The following is a 13963-nucleotide window of genomic DNA, read 5'->3' on the forward strand; positions in this document are numbered from 1 at the left end:
CTGCCTTTCCGGACACCCGCTGTTAAAGTCATGTGTAGGTGCAACCATACCAAGATGGCCACCAGAGCGATTACGTGACTATCCCCATACGGGCATAACCATTTCTCGGTTATCTGAATATCCACGTAAAAGTTGCAGGTGCCTGAACGCGTGAGGTGCTGCAGCAGCTATGACTGTATTTTTATTAACTATCTATTCATATGTGTGCGAGTCACTGTTTTGGGCTGTTTCTGGATTTCTGTGTGGGTAAGTATCGCTGTGAGGGTGCATCTTGCTGCTGTTATTTTTGAAATTCATTTTTCCCTATTACGCTGGAGTAAAATCCTTCCTTTTGCTCCAATACACTTTGTGCCTGGATTTACTTTTTCTTTATCTATTGTAGCAATCACTATTTTAAATTAAACACCGCCATTCCCAGGCACCGCCAGCCACTTCCATAGTCCAGTGTGTCTATGATATTGGGGTATTAATGTCAGGGGATTAAAGATTTACAATTTTAAAGAATATGGGACAAAATAGTACACTGATCTTCATGTTGACCAATGTAATCTATTTGTGGTACCCTGCATCGGGTCCTCCTTAGCAGAACGTTAAAGATTAGCCTTGCGGCGTGGAAGGGGTTAAATATCTTTCCCCCGGCTGTTGGCACTGAGAGTTCCGACCCCAGCACCGGCACCGCTGAAGTCTCCTCACAGTGCCGCACACCAGAAAGCCTGTGTCCCCGGCGTCCCGCCCAGACAGGCACCCGGCAACAAGTGATACCAGCCACCCTGTGGAAGAGGGGCAGACTGATTTGTGTGTGAAAGCAGCCATGCAGAGCAGAGGCACAGAGGTGGCCGGAGGACCCCGGCTGGAGCCTACCTGGGCAGGAAGCCCCCTCCACCTGGCAACTCCTACAGAACCGTGAGTCTGGCCCGGGTGGTCACCATTGGGCACCCATATAGCGTGCCTCAAGCAAGTGGGATCTACAGTAGGGGGGGCCTGACAGTTACTGGGCAGTATAGAAAGGGGGGTACCTAAATTAGCCCAACAGGTTGTGGAGGGTTATTCCCCCTTATCAATCAATAGAAGACCAGCGTGCAGACACAGCCGTCCCTACACTGAGGAAACCCTTCAGCTCTTTAGTAGTGATAGCGTCACCAGGTTAAGGGCAGACCAGGATACAGCAGCTCCATTCCTCAGATTAACGTGTTACCCCAGGTTACTGATCCGTAGGAAGGCCTGCTTCAAGTGATACCCAGGTTATTGATCCGAAGGAAGGCTGGGTTCTCCATCAGAGACACCTTCCCCGGGGAGTTGTAAGTTTCCTCCTGTGCACAGCCCGAATCCTAGATTTGGGTCCAGGACAGTAATTGGGTACCGGTACCTTTTGGTCACACTTTGTTAGGCATTGTATACATTTTGGTTATTAGGATAAATTAAGTTGATTGCTTGATACATTAAAGGTAATGATATTGTTGGTTAACCCTATGCAAGTTGTCCGCTGAATATGGTCAAGGGGATGCCAAGATTCTGGTTTAGAGTCCAGTGTTATAGAGAGGGCATTACCGTCATCTAAATTCTTGTATACGGAAGTGTTTATTATTGTTTACCGTGCATTGTATGATTGATCGTGTAGTAGCAGTCAACCGTCGGCCAGGAGCCGCAATATTTTCTTTTGTTAAACTGCAAACAATAAAAGCAGCTTCATTCAACTGCATCCGCCTCTTTAAATCTATCTCCAATTGTTGCCTTTCCAATCCCCTGGAACCAAAAGAACCGGACCGTACACTTCACATTTTTATGCAAGACAGAGGGACTGGGGGAATGCCAGCAGCTCAAATTGCTCTTGGCATGCCCCCATAGTGCTGAAAAGGGGATGTGGCTTGTGGAGGCTGCATTCCCGTGAGATGACGCCCCTTTAAACAGAGAAAATGCCCATTTTTGGGAGCACATTGCCACAGGGGTCCAGCTTCAAAGGTTTACATGGTCGGGAAGTATGCATAGGCCTGTAAATCAGCTTTGCTATGTATATTTAAAGAATAATAAACTAATTTGGGGGGCACACCAGAATGATCATGATCATGAGCAGATCATGAGACGATCATACGATGGTCACACGATCCGATCACGATCTGTACCCAGTTGAAGGGATCATTTCAAATCCTGACTGCAGCAGCTAGGATCTGCAAAACGACCATCGCATCGGATCAGAATCGGATCTAAAACATGCCCAATTTACATACAATCAGTCGATATTGCAATAGAAATTGGGGGAACTGAGGATAAATTATTCTGGTGTGTACCCAGCATAAAGTGAACACATTTAATATATAATTAATATATGGGTTTTAAATTGTTTTTCAAACGTTAACCTGAATGTTCATTCACAGAAAGTCACAAATAATATAATTATTAAGGAGTACAATTATTTTTGTTTAAAGACTTTTACAGTATAAGAATGCTCCACAATTTAGCTTTCTGCCTAATTGGATGAAAATATACTGTATCTCATAGCCTGACAGAAACCATTAGAGTCATGTGACAGACATATACATGCAAGCAGTTAAATCTTGAAGAATCTCTAAATCCTGTATTTCTCAATGTAGCTTTGTTAACAGGTTTTGATACAGTACTTGAGATTTCACAGTTTGCCTCCCACTCTTTCCTACATTGGAATTATGTTTATCAAGCTCTCCCCCTTTCTATTCAAAGCCACATTAAATTAAATAGATACATACTTTCTGCTAAGGAATGGACCGTTCTCCTCAAATCCAGATCACAAAGCATTCTAAACCTTTTTGCATAATTCCAGCCTGCCTAATCACTGCGGGCGAAATGTGCTAAGCATTAGAAAGTGATAAGGTGGAGAGCGACAAACCACCAAACAGCCTGTAGCATGGTAGTTAGGATGGTGATTGACTGGTACATTATCACTTCCCATTTATCAGTTTTCAAGCTTATGGGTAGATTCTTCCATATTTTGTAAGCGATCTGTCTAGATTGCTTAGAAATTAAGCACACATGGCCCGTGTGTATGCCACATAGCGATGGTGATGTATGGTCCGGACTTCTCAAGGTAATGGAAAATAAAGAAACCTTTATACACCTTTTACTACCTTCTTTTCTTTGAATGAGGGTACGCTTATTAAGGATTCTAAAGATACATGGATGTGCCTGTCTATACATGTTAGATTTTTATGGGGGGGGGGGGGGGATCTTAGAATGCACACCCAATATACATGAGGTGCTATCATGCTGGGACTTGTAGTTCTGCAAAGAAAAACATGTGGTGCAGATGCACACTCCATATTATTAATCAATCAATCAATAACAGTGGTTCTTGGTATATCAATTGGCCAAGAAATATTTGCCCACCAACCAGCTTCACGGTAACCTCATTTCTGGTGGGTTCCTAATACTAAGTTTGGATCTGGGGTGCGGAACCCCAAAAAGGCCAGCATAAGCAAGTCACCCCAGGGCAGCACACAAGTGAAAAAACTAAGCTAGAAGTGTGTTAATAAGAAAGTAGCAGAAGCTAGAGGTTAGATTTTTAGTCTGGGTACACAAAAGATTACAAACTACAAAAAGAGAAAACCACCTTGTATGTGTCAACTTCTTCATAAAACATCCACCACACCACTCCCAACCTTAATGGTGAAGGCCCATCAATCAACACCTGCTCACCTATAAGAACATCACATGGGGACGGTTTATTTTTAATATATGGAATTGTAGAACCTACTACACATTTGTATATTATTTCATTGTTTTACATACATGACGTTTGGGGATCCAACCAGAAGAGTCATCTGTGAGTCCACACTCTGTGAAATGTCCAGTAACAGGGAAGTTACCACTATACTGTATGTTCCTGCTTACTTTTGTTGATACACTACCCCGCCCTTTATTTCTGTAATTTGTTTATGAAGCCAGGAGAACCTTCCATTGATTCAATGGCTTCTAGCTCCTTTCCAGCACCTGTAATGGTTTTTGTTTTCATCTGTATATTATTTTATAACCTAAGTCATGCCTGTTAAGTTGGGTACACACTGGCCTAAAGGGCCAGAACGATAAAAAAAAATCTAAATATCATCTAGTGTACGCGCAATGTTGCCGAGGATGCACGCGCTCATGCATTGTCTGCACAAACAGGACAGCAACACTAGAGTGAACCATGCTAGAGAATGCAGCATGTGTACTTTCGCTAAGTCCCCAGCTCCTGCCCATTTGCTCATCGAGGCCAGCATCAGCAAGTGTCTATACCGGGTCCCCATCCATCACGCTGGTTTAGTGTTTAATAAGAGCTGACTAACAGGCTCAGTAGTGATGAGACCTATTTAAATAGATAAGGGGTTAACATCAGTAAGGTTAGAAGGATTATTTGGAAAAGTTACAACACAAATGCAGTTTTATTTGTTTCTGCATCTGCAGAAGAGCAAAGTGTGCATCTTCTGAAGGGTACAGAAAGGCATATTGGAGTTTTTTAAAGGGTGGAAGTAAGCAGACTGGAGTTTTCCGAGTGCATGAGGCGTCTACTTCATGCATGCATTCATGTGTGATCCAGTACCAAATAACTCTGTGACACATTGAGCGGATCAGAAGTTATGCAGACTAGCCACTGCAGCTCCGTCAATGAGGTCTTCATCGGTAGGAGACCTTGGCACTCCCACAAAATCGAGGGGGCAAACTTCCATTTTGTCATACAAAGACCACCTCTGCCTCTTCACCAACCAACTGCATGCACAATATTCCAAATATGGGTACATTGCTACTTTATCAGAATAACAACCAGACCTGAATCAGGCCCACAGCGCAATATTGCAGCTAAGATTAGGCAGGAAAGTAACCAGTAAACAACGGCAATACTCAATTTTTAAGAGATGATTATTGGACAAGTTTGAAAATGCAATTGGGAGATAACCTCAGCATGCACTATCATCTTCATACTACGCTAATAGGCTGGAGGGAATATTCAATATAGATTAAAAAAAAAAAAAAAGTAAAAAGGTTTTATTTCTTGCCATTCATTAATATACTCACACTGTGCACGTTTAATGCTTTCCATACAGCAAAACTGATTAATCCCACTCCACACCAAGCATATAGAGACCCCCATCCTAAAGCCCTCAGTGCAAGAGATGAACCACTTTCTGGCACGGCAGCTGTAGCAGCGGCACCCTGAAAAAAAGAAGAAGAAAAAACAGGATTAATACAATAATCAGTATATTATAACATCATGTCATGTTTCGCTCGGCTCCCCCTTAATCATACACAATTGGTCTAGGTGACTGCTCAGCAGCCATATTCATCAGCAGCACAACAATACTCTCCAAACAGCAGCACTCCTGGCAAAAAAAGAAGTTCACACTCACTTAGATTTGACATTATCATTTTATCCATTATTGGATTTGAAGTCCATCTTCAACCTATTCACACTCTGACATTTAAACAGTTCGTTGTCTACAAATATGTATCGATTTTACCCCTGAAGAAAAATAAAATTCAACACACTTGATCTTGCTGCCTTCTCAAACACGCTTTGTCCTCTTCTCGAACCAATCGCCCTCATGTCCTGCCCGAACCTCGCCGCCTCCCTCTATAATGACACCCTATCTTCGGCATTGGACTCTGCCTGCCCTCCCTCCTCTATCCCCCTTCGATGCTCATACCCCCAACCGTGGCACTCGCCTATCACCCAATTCCTTAAAAAGTGCTCTCGCACTGCTGAGCGCTTCTGGAAGAAATCACGCTCCCTTGCGGATTATCTCCATTTCAAATTCATTCTTTCCTCCTTCAGCTCTGCCCTTGCTCTGGCCAAGGAATCCTAATTTAAGTCCCTCATCCTTTCCCAATCATCCAATCCCCGCAGACTCTTCGCCACCTTCAACTGCTTGCTCTCCCCACCTCCTCCAGCTCTTCCGTCCTCCATCGTAGCCGCGGATTTTGCTACCTACTTTTCAACCAAAATCTCCTCTCTCAGGACTGTCATCACTGCTGCCATGACCTCACCCTCTCCCTCCTCCCCTCCTACATCTCCACTCCCCTCCTTCCAACCCCTGTCCTCATTTTACCCCACCACTGCTGCTGAAGTCCACTCTATCCTTCAATCCGCTTCTCCCTCCACCTGCCTGCTTGATCCTATCCCCTCCAATATTATCCGTCGTCTCAGTCCATCAGTCTGCTCTCACCTGGCTCACCTCTTTAATCTTTCCCTATCCTCTGGGATCTTCCCTTCCTCCTTCAAACACGCTCTTCTCAAATCTGGACCCCAACTCTCCATCCAACTACAGGCCCATCTCCCTCCTCCCTTTTGCCTCCAAGCTCCTAGAACGTCTGACCTATAATCGTCTCCTAAGCCACCTTACTGCTAACTCCATTCTAGACCTCCTCCAATCCGGGTTCCGCCCTTTACATTCCACTGAAACTGCCCTGACCAAAGTCACTAACGATTTACTATCGGCTAAATCCAAAGGCCTCTTCTCTATCCTCATCCAGCTTGATCTGTCGGCTGCCTTTGACACTGTTGACCACTCTCTCCTGCTCAACACCCTCCACTCTTTTGGCATCACTGGCACGGTCTTCTCCTGGTTCACCTCATACCTCTCCGATCGCTCCTTCTCCGTCTCCACTCCGAGCTCCTCCTCTCCTACTACCCCCCAGCCAGTCGGTGTTCCCCAAGGGTCAGTCCTTGGCCCTCTCCTCTTCTCCCTCTACACCACCTCTCTGGGCACCCTCATCAGCTCCTATGGTTTTCATTACCACCTTTATGCTGATGATACCCTAATCTATCTCTCCTCCCCCGACCTATCCCCATCACTCCTGTCCAAGGACTCCGAATGCCTCACGGCCATCTCAGCCTGGATGACCCGACGCATCCTGAAACTAAACATGGCTAAAACTGAACTTCTAATCTTCCATCCCCCGAACATCCCCTCTTCTCCCACTATCTCCATCAGCATTGGTGAAACCGAGATCACCTCCACCGACCAAACGCGCTGCCTCGGTGTGATCATTGACTCCTCCCTCTCTTTCACCCCCCACATTCGTGCTCTCTCACAGTCTTGCCGCTTTCACCTACTCACGCATCAGACCGTTCCTCTCCACTGACGCGACCAAAATTCTCATTCACTCTCTTGTCATCTCCCACCTTGACTACTGCAACATCCTTCTCTCTGGGCTACCTCTCACCCGCCTCGCACCTCTCCAAACCATTCTTAACGCTGCCGCTAGGCTCATCTTCCTCTCCTGCCGCTCTACCTCCACCTCCCCCCTCTGTCTATCTCTTCACTGGCTCCCCATTCCTTTCAGAGTTCTCTTTAAACTCCTCACCACCACCTACAAGGCTCTCTCCTCCTCCACCGCTCCTTACCTCTCTTCACTGATCTCTATCCACACTCCCTCCCGTCCTCTTCGCTCCATCGCTGACCGCCGACTGACCTCTCACCTAATCACCTCCTCCCACTCCCGTGTCCAAGACTTCTCTCGCGCTGCCCCCCTGCACTAGAACAACCTCCCGCCACCCATCAGGCTTTCTGATTCCCTTACCTCCTTCAAGCGCTCCCTCAAAACCCACTTTTTTCGACTAGCTTATCCCTCCTCCTAACCTCTTTTGATCCTCCTATCCTGCCTCCATTCCCCTCCGTTCCTACTTATCCTGTTGTTTTTCGTTCGTCCACCCACCTATTTTTAGTATGTTAACTCTTATGAGTAGGGTCCTCCTGCCTCACGTACTCACCCTACCTCTTTACCACACCTGTGCTCCTGTCCTGTTCTTCCCTTCCTCTACTTCATCTTCAGTCTCCTTGCCAATTTTGACACCTACTTCTGAACTGATGCTGAATTTATTTCTACCAGCTATACCCCTATTTATACTGTATTTTTCAACACACCCTGTACGTTACCTTGTCTTTTGTTTTTTTGTTTGCTATGTACGGCGCTGCGGACACTTTGCGGCGCCTTATAAATAAATGTACTACTACTACTTGTAGACATCCACTCCGATCCAATGCGCGGTCCCGTGCGCATCGGATCGGGGTCGGGAGGTCGGACGGGCTGCACATAAGATTTGCCAAATCTTATGTGCAGCCCAGCCCCGGAGCCGTGCGGGGGGATGCCGGCTATAGAGAGCCGAGCAGGGGGAGGCTGCATATGGCAAACCTTGGCACATCAAGTGCCTAATCGTGTGTCCCCCTCCCGGGGAGCTGCAGGGGAAATCAGGTCCGACTTGTCCCTAGGACAAGTCGGACTAATGTATGGGGGCCTTGAGTCTGTGATTGCTGGTTTCCAAACTCCTACACTGTACTAGGCTAGCGCGCGCTCACTCTGTGCTTAATCTGTGTCATGGTGTGTACACACGGCAGATATGCCGTGCTATGTGAGTCCCGATGCGATCAGATCGCATCGGGACTCGCATAGCACGGCATGCTACAGAGGGACAATTTAGACTATATAGTGCAGATCTGCACTATATAGTCGGTACTTGTTTCCTAACACGGTGCCCACGATTTTCAAATCGTATGGCATCTTATGCATTGCATCGCATCACATGCCATATAGCCGCATGCGATGCGATTTTGGCCCCCCTATACGATTTTTAATTGTATAAGCACCCTAATGGGTACAATGTTAAATGCACCCCCACTATGAACACCAACCCGAACATTACCACATGCGCAAACTGTGCTGGGGCAGGCCGGGAGGAAAATGTCTTAGAGCCTGGTGGCTAGAGTCGCTGCTCTTTCTGTTCCCCCCGTGCCGCAACTAAATATAAAGAATTGTGCACACCATATGAAGTGCTTGTGCAGGAGACTACCAGTGGTAAGTAATAAGCCCTGACTAAGCAGAATTATTGTAGATTCGTTTGTGCCCTCTCCTGTCTCCACTGTCTGCTTTTTCAAATCCCTTTCAGGCTGCCAGTCTCAATCCAGCGGTAGTAGGGGATGAGGGTGCTGCCATGAGTGCTGTATACTTCCAGCAGTGACCCTTGGGTACCATATAATACCAGGGGTGCCCCACGTGTGCCATATAATTCCAGGGGTGCCCCATATGTACTGCATCAGTCCAGGGGAGCTGGCTTTTGTTTTTTACTGCAAGGGTGCTGGTAAGTGTGCCATATCAGATAAGGGATGCTGCAATGTGTGCTTTATAATTCCAGGGTTGCTGTCATGTGTCGTGTATAGTTCCAGATGCTATTGATGCTTTAGTCTTGTCTGTCACCGATGTCTCTAAGCATAGTGATGTAGTAATCCTTCCTACATTTATGCTGGCTCTGCCCATTATTGATTTTTTGCCGCCCACATGAGGCCACTTCCATAAATTTTCCAGGGCCACTTTATCCCCCCCAATCCATCCCTGTCAGTGTGTATGGGCCTTTACTAACAGAGGATACATCTAGAAGAGCAGCTGTTGCCTATATATCTAGTGCAAGATAAGGGCATCTGTTTTTTTACAGGATATTATATGTATTGTGGTGAAACAGGGTAGATGTCTCCAGAGAGTGTGGGAGATCTCTCTGGTCACAACTGCCCGGTAAAGGGTTAAGAAGGAGCCTTCCAGCTTCAGAGTGAGTGCGTTACAGCCAAGTAACAGAACCTGGTTCACTTCAAAGCCAGTAATGGGTCTCTGAGGTGTGTTTGGGTTAGAGACAGGTGGGCTACCAAACACGTCTCCGGTCCAGGTTTTCAGACCTGGACAGCCACTGGTGGGAAGTGTGCTAATTGCAGTAGAAGGGATAAAAACCTTGTTCAGATTGCTGCTCAGTGTGCTGATGGCCAATAGGAGGCAGTAAATAGGCATAAGTATTTTAGCACCAGGGACTCGGACTACCAGTTCCTGGAAGCACTGAGCACTGCATGAACAAGTATCTTTATTTGATTGTATATATGAAGTTGTATTTGCTGTAAAGTGGATTTGTGGCTTGTATTAGATTAAATACATGCACAAATACTGAAAACTGCCTGCTGTGTCCTGCGTGAACAGCGAACCTGTTACAGTACATAGAATAGAATATAAAAACCAGGTGCCCTTATCTTCTGCTAGATATATAGGCAACAGCTGCTCATCTAGATAGTCTCTCTGGTATGTACTCTCTGGTATGTATCTTCATAGATCCAAAAAGTCAAGGTCAGTTCAAAAATAAAACATACAATTTAATCATCAATAGAGCCATCAAATCAAATATTTCATAAATCATACATTAAACACAAGAGGTGCTTTGGACAAATATAACAACTGAAGTGCATCATATAACTGATTGCTTCCAATTGTAAAGCACAATGGAATATGCTGCGCTATATAAGAAACTGTAAATAATAATAATAATAATAATAATAACAACTGAATTATGAAATACCTCAATTGAAAGACATCCAAACTTAGATCAGGATGTGAATTAATTTTCATTGTGGCTACCAGGGCCGCCATAGAGGAGGCATTTGAGACTTCAGTCCAAAGCCAAGAAGGCGATCATGTGGAAGCAGTATGAATTTTGCCCAGGCCAGCAGAACACAGGCAGGCAGCCGCAGAGGGACAGAGCCGCTGCAATAATATTAGATTTGTGCCGGTTGTGAGCCAATTGGAGCGGAGTCACAGCTCCTGAATGGCTCACATCTGTTACCAAATTTATATTACCTCAGTGGCTCTGCCCCTCTGTGGCTGCCTGCCAGTGCACAGCTGGTCTGGCCAAAATCCACACTGCTGCCACCAGGGTTCCCTCCCAATGCTACGCTGTGGGGGACTGATGGTTGATACAGAAGGAGAGGCTGGGGCTGCAATGAGACAATAAATTAACGTATATGATTGTCAGGTATGCTATAGATTACAGACAATGACTAGGTCCATACTCATGGTTGACAAGCAAAATATCGACATGGAAAAGGTCAACATGAGTTTTTTAGTGTCACCTTTATGTTGACACCTGAGCCTGTGGACCGCCAACTAGTGTAAATGCTTCAGGCCAAGTAAAGTATGAAAAAGTTATAAAAAATTTTTTCGCCAAAACTCATGTCAACCTTTTCACAATGTCGACCATGTTCATGTCAACCTTTTGACTGTTGAACTAGACTTGGTCTGTCAGCCATCTGGTGCCATAGTGTACACTTAATGCTGTGCTTGTGACTACACGAAGTTCATCAAGATTAGGAATTACCCATTACCATAAACTAAGAGAACTTCAAGAGAGATTGGTAAAATCATAGGGCTGACCGCTAACTAAAATAAACTTCATTCTTGGTTACGAAGGTCTTGTCTTTACACTGCCTGCTCTATCACAAAAGCAACATGGTCACATGATTAATAAAAGCAAAATCTAAAAAGTATATTTATGAATTGAGATTATAGGGGGAATAAAATTCCAATTTATTTAGTAAAACACTTCTGTTACTAAAACTCTGTGGGGGGTAGATTATGATCCACAAGGTGCCTCTGAAAATGGTCAGGTAGGATGTCTTGACCCCTTATTACGGGGCCAGATCAACATGGATCGCTAAATAGAGACATTTGTGAAGCAAGCAAGCAAAAAAAAAAATAAAGAGAGAGGGGAGCGCTTGTGCTATAAACAATAGTAAAACAATAATAAACAATGATAAACAATGATGTGCTTGCCTGTGGAAAAAGGGGGGGGGAGGGAGGGATAGGGTAAATGTATAAAATACTTGGGCTTTAAAAAGCCTGTTGTTTGCTTACAGCCCTTTCGTGGCTTGTTTTGAGAGGATGCGGGCAGGCGGTTTCCGGGGACACGCAGTTGCAGCGTCTGGCTACACTTTCCCTACAATACCTTGGTATCTTCTTCTTGGGTCTGTGCAGCGTCCGTCTGATGTTATTTTCTGCGTCTTCCGTCTCCCTGTTGCCGTGATGCTCCGCTGTAGTGAGGCCGGAAGTTCGGATCGCGTACTTCCGGTATCGGTACAAGACTCCCGGCGCACACCTCCAACGCGTTTCGAGTAACAACTCTTTGTCAAGGATGATGGTGTGGTGTTGGTTCCTCCTATTTATGTTTAAAAAACTTTATTTAAAAATTGAAACGGACAAAAACTTTGTTCCTTTGGGAGGAAGTGAACTTTGGATTTGGGGGAAGTGGTCATAGGGAAAAGGAAAAAGGGCGGCAAGCACATGTCTCATTGTTATGTGATGGAGCTTGGAAATGTTTGTTGTTTTTTGAGGAAGAAGCAAGAATGGAGGATATACAGTACTTTTCATAGAAAGGCATTCAATTCTATGTCTATATTTAGGCCCGCTGGTGTTAAGGTTTTTAATTCATATATCCACTTAGTTTCTTTTTTCTTCAGTTCTGTCGGCATGTCACATCCACGCCAGTGAGGAGTGATTCTTTCAATTGCCATATATTTTATTCCTGATGGGATCCCTGCTGTTTGAGACATTTGGGGTGCATTTTACATGATGTCAACTCATGTCCATAATTTCTGTGAAAAATGACATCGCATCGCATCAGATCGCATGCGATTTTAGCAAAAATGCATAAAAACACGGGAAAATCGCATCGCATGCCACTACATATGGCATGCGATGGGAGCCGTGAAAGTACACAAGTACCCTCCAGCCTTCAAGTAAAAATGTGTATTTATTTTCACAGCAATAAACGACAGCGTTTCAATACGATGTGTATTTTCCTCAGGCTAGTGATACAATGAAACTAACTGACCTTTTATAAGCAAACAGACAGCGCCAGTCCAACGGCGTGGACGCCGGAACCTGTGACGTACACCAGTGTCGTCAATCAATGCAGCCGATACCCGGCAGCTTACTGTGTATAGCTGTTGCTATTGTGCTACGTGCACGGATTGTTAAACAACTCCGCACGTCTATTAAAATATGACAAGACCCTACAAACTGTACAACATTTATGACAAAACACACAAAGTTAATAAGGACATACTTATTTACAACAAAATGGATTACCTGTTTAAAAAAAAAAAAAAATTTATATATATATATATATATATATATATATTTATTTATTTGACACACACACACACACAGTATAGATACACACACACACACACACACACACACACACACACTCTCTCTGTCTCTCTTCTCTATTTTAAAAGGTGGTGATTTAGCAAGCTCGTATAACTTGCTTACTTTCTTGACAAAAGAGCCATGGTGCACTTGGTTTAAATGAGCCACTAAACAGCACTGTCAGCATTATCATATGATCAGATTATGAGGTTTGACAGGTCAAGCATTGTTGTGTATTGGCAAAAGGGGCTTGGAATTTGCTAGCTCAAACAATTGCAGAGAAAGAACTCATTGATAAAATACTGAAAACTAAAAAGACAGCTGATACAGGAGTAAGACCATCAAAAGGTGGTCCATAGCAATGCCACAAAGGCTTTCATAAATGAAGCTGGAGAGAGGCAGTAACCAGAAAGTAAATCATCAATTATTCTTAAAATACATCAATTATTCTTAAAATACAAAAAATATAATTAAAGGCTATTAGTAAATAATGGTTAGACCAAATATAATCTTGATATTTACTCAGTGGCCACTTTATAAGGTGACTTGACGAATGGCACCATTGTAGATAACCAACGTGTAAACTGCAGAGCACCATGGTCCATTGATGTGACAGGTAAACGTCTGCTATGAATTTGTTGCGAAGGTCATCTGACAAGCTACAGTGGAGCAGCTCACTGTCAAAATCAACCTGGGGGCTACCAGACGTACGTTCAGCAAAGCCTGCTGCTTATGGGGCTACAAAGCAAACAGAGGGCCAATAAACCTATGTTAATGAAGGTAAAGGCTTCAATTTGCACAGCCACATCATAATTGGACCTCTGTTTGGTGAAGGGTTGCCTTCTCCAATAATTCACATTTTCTGCTTCATCAAACAGATGGACATTGGCATGTCAGGAGAGAAACATTGGAGGACAAACAGCCACCATAACTGGAACATTATCTAGTGGAGGCAGCGTTATGGTCTGGGGAATGTTTTTGTGGCATTCTCTGGGCCCACTCA

The 13963-nt window shown here is 44.5% G+C and overlaps 1 protein-coding gene across 1 annotated transcript in view; it reads right to left on the reverse strand.

The window, feature by feature from the left end:
• The window catches only part of TMEM242 (transmembrane protein 242), a 42477-nt gene that overhangs the window by 15273 nt on the left and 13241 nt on the right, over positions 1-13963 (reverse strand). Inside the window, exon 3 of the mRNA XM_083176339.1 lies at positions 5023-5160. Coding sequence (XP_083032465.1) covers positions 5023-5160 — 138 coding nt within the window. The remainder of the gene's footprint in view (positions 1-5022; positions 5161-13963) is intronic.

This window comes from Crinia signifera, chromosome 3 (assembly GCF_055691185.1).
Source record: "Crinia signifera chromosome 3, ASM5569118v1, whole genome shotgun sequence".
Taxonomy (NCBI): domain Eukaryota; kingdom Metazoa; phylum Chordata; class Amphibia; order Anura; family Myobatrachidae; genus Crinia; species Crinia signifera.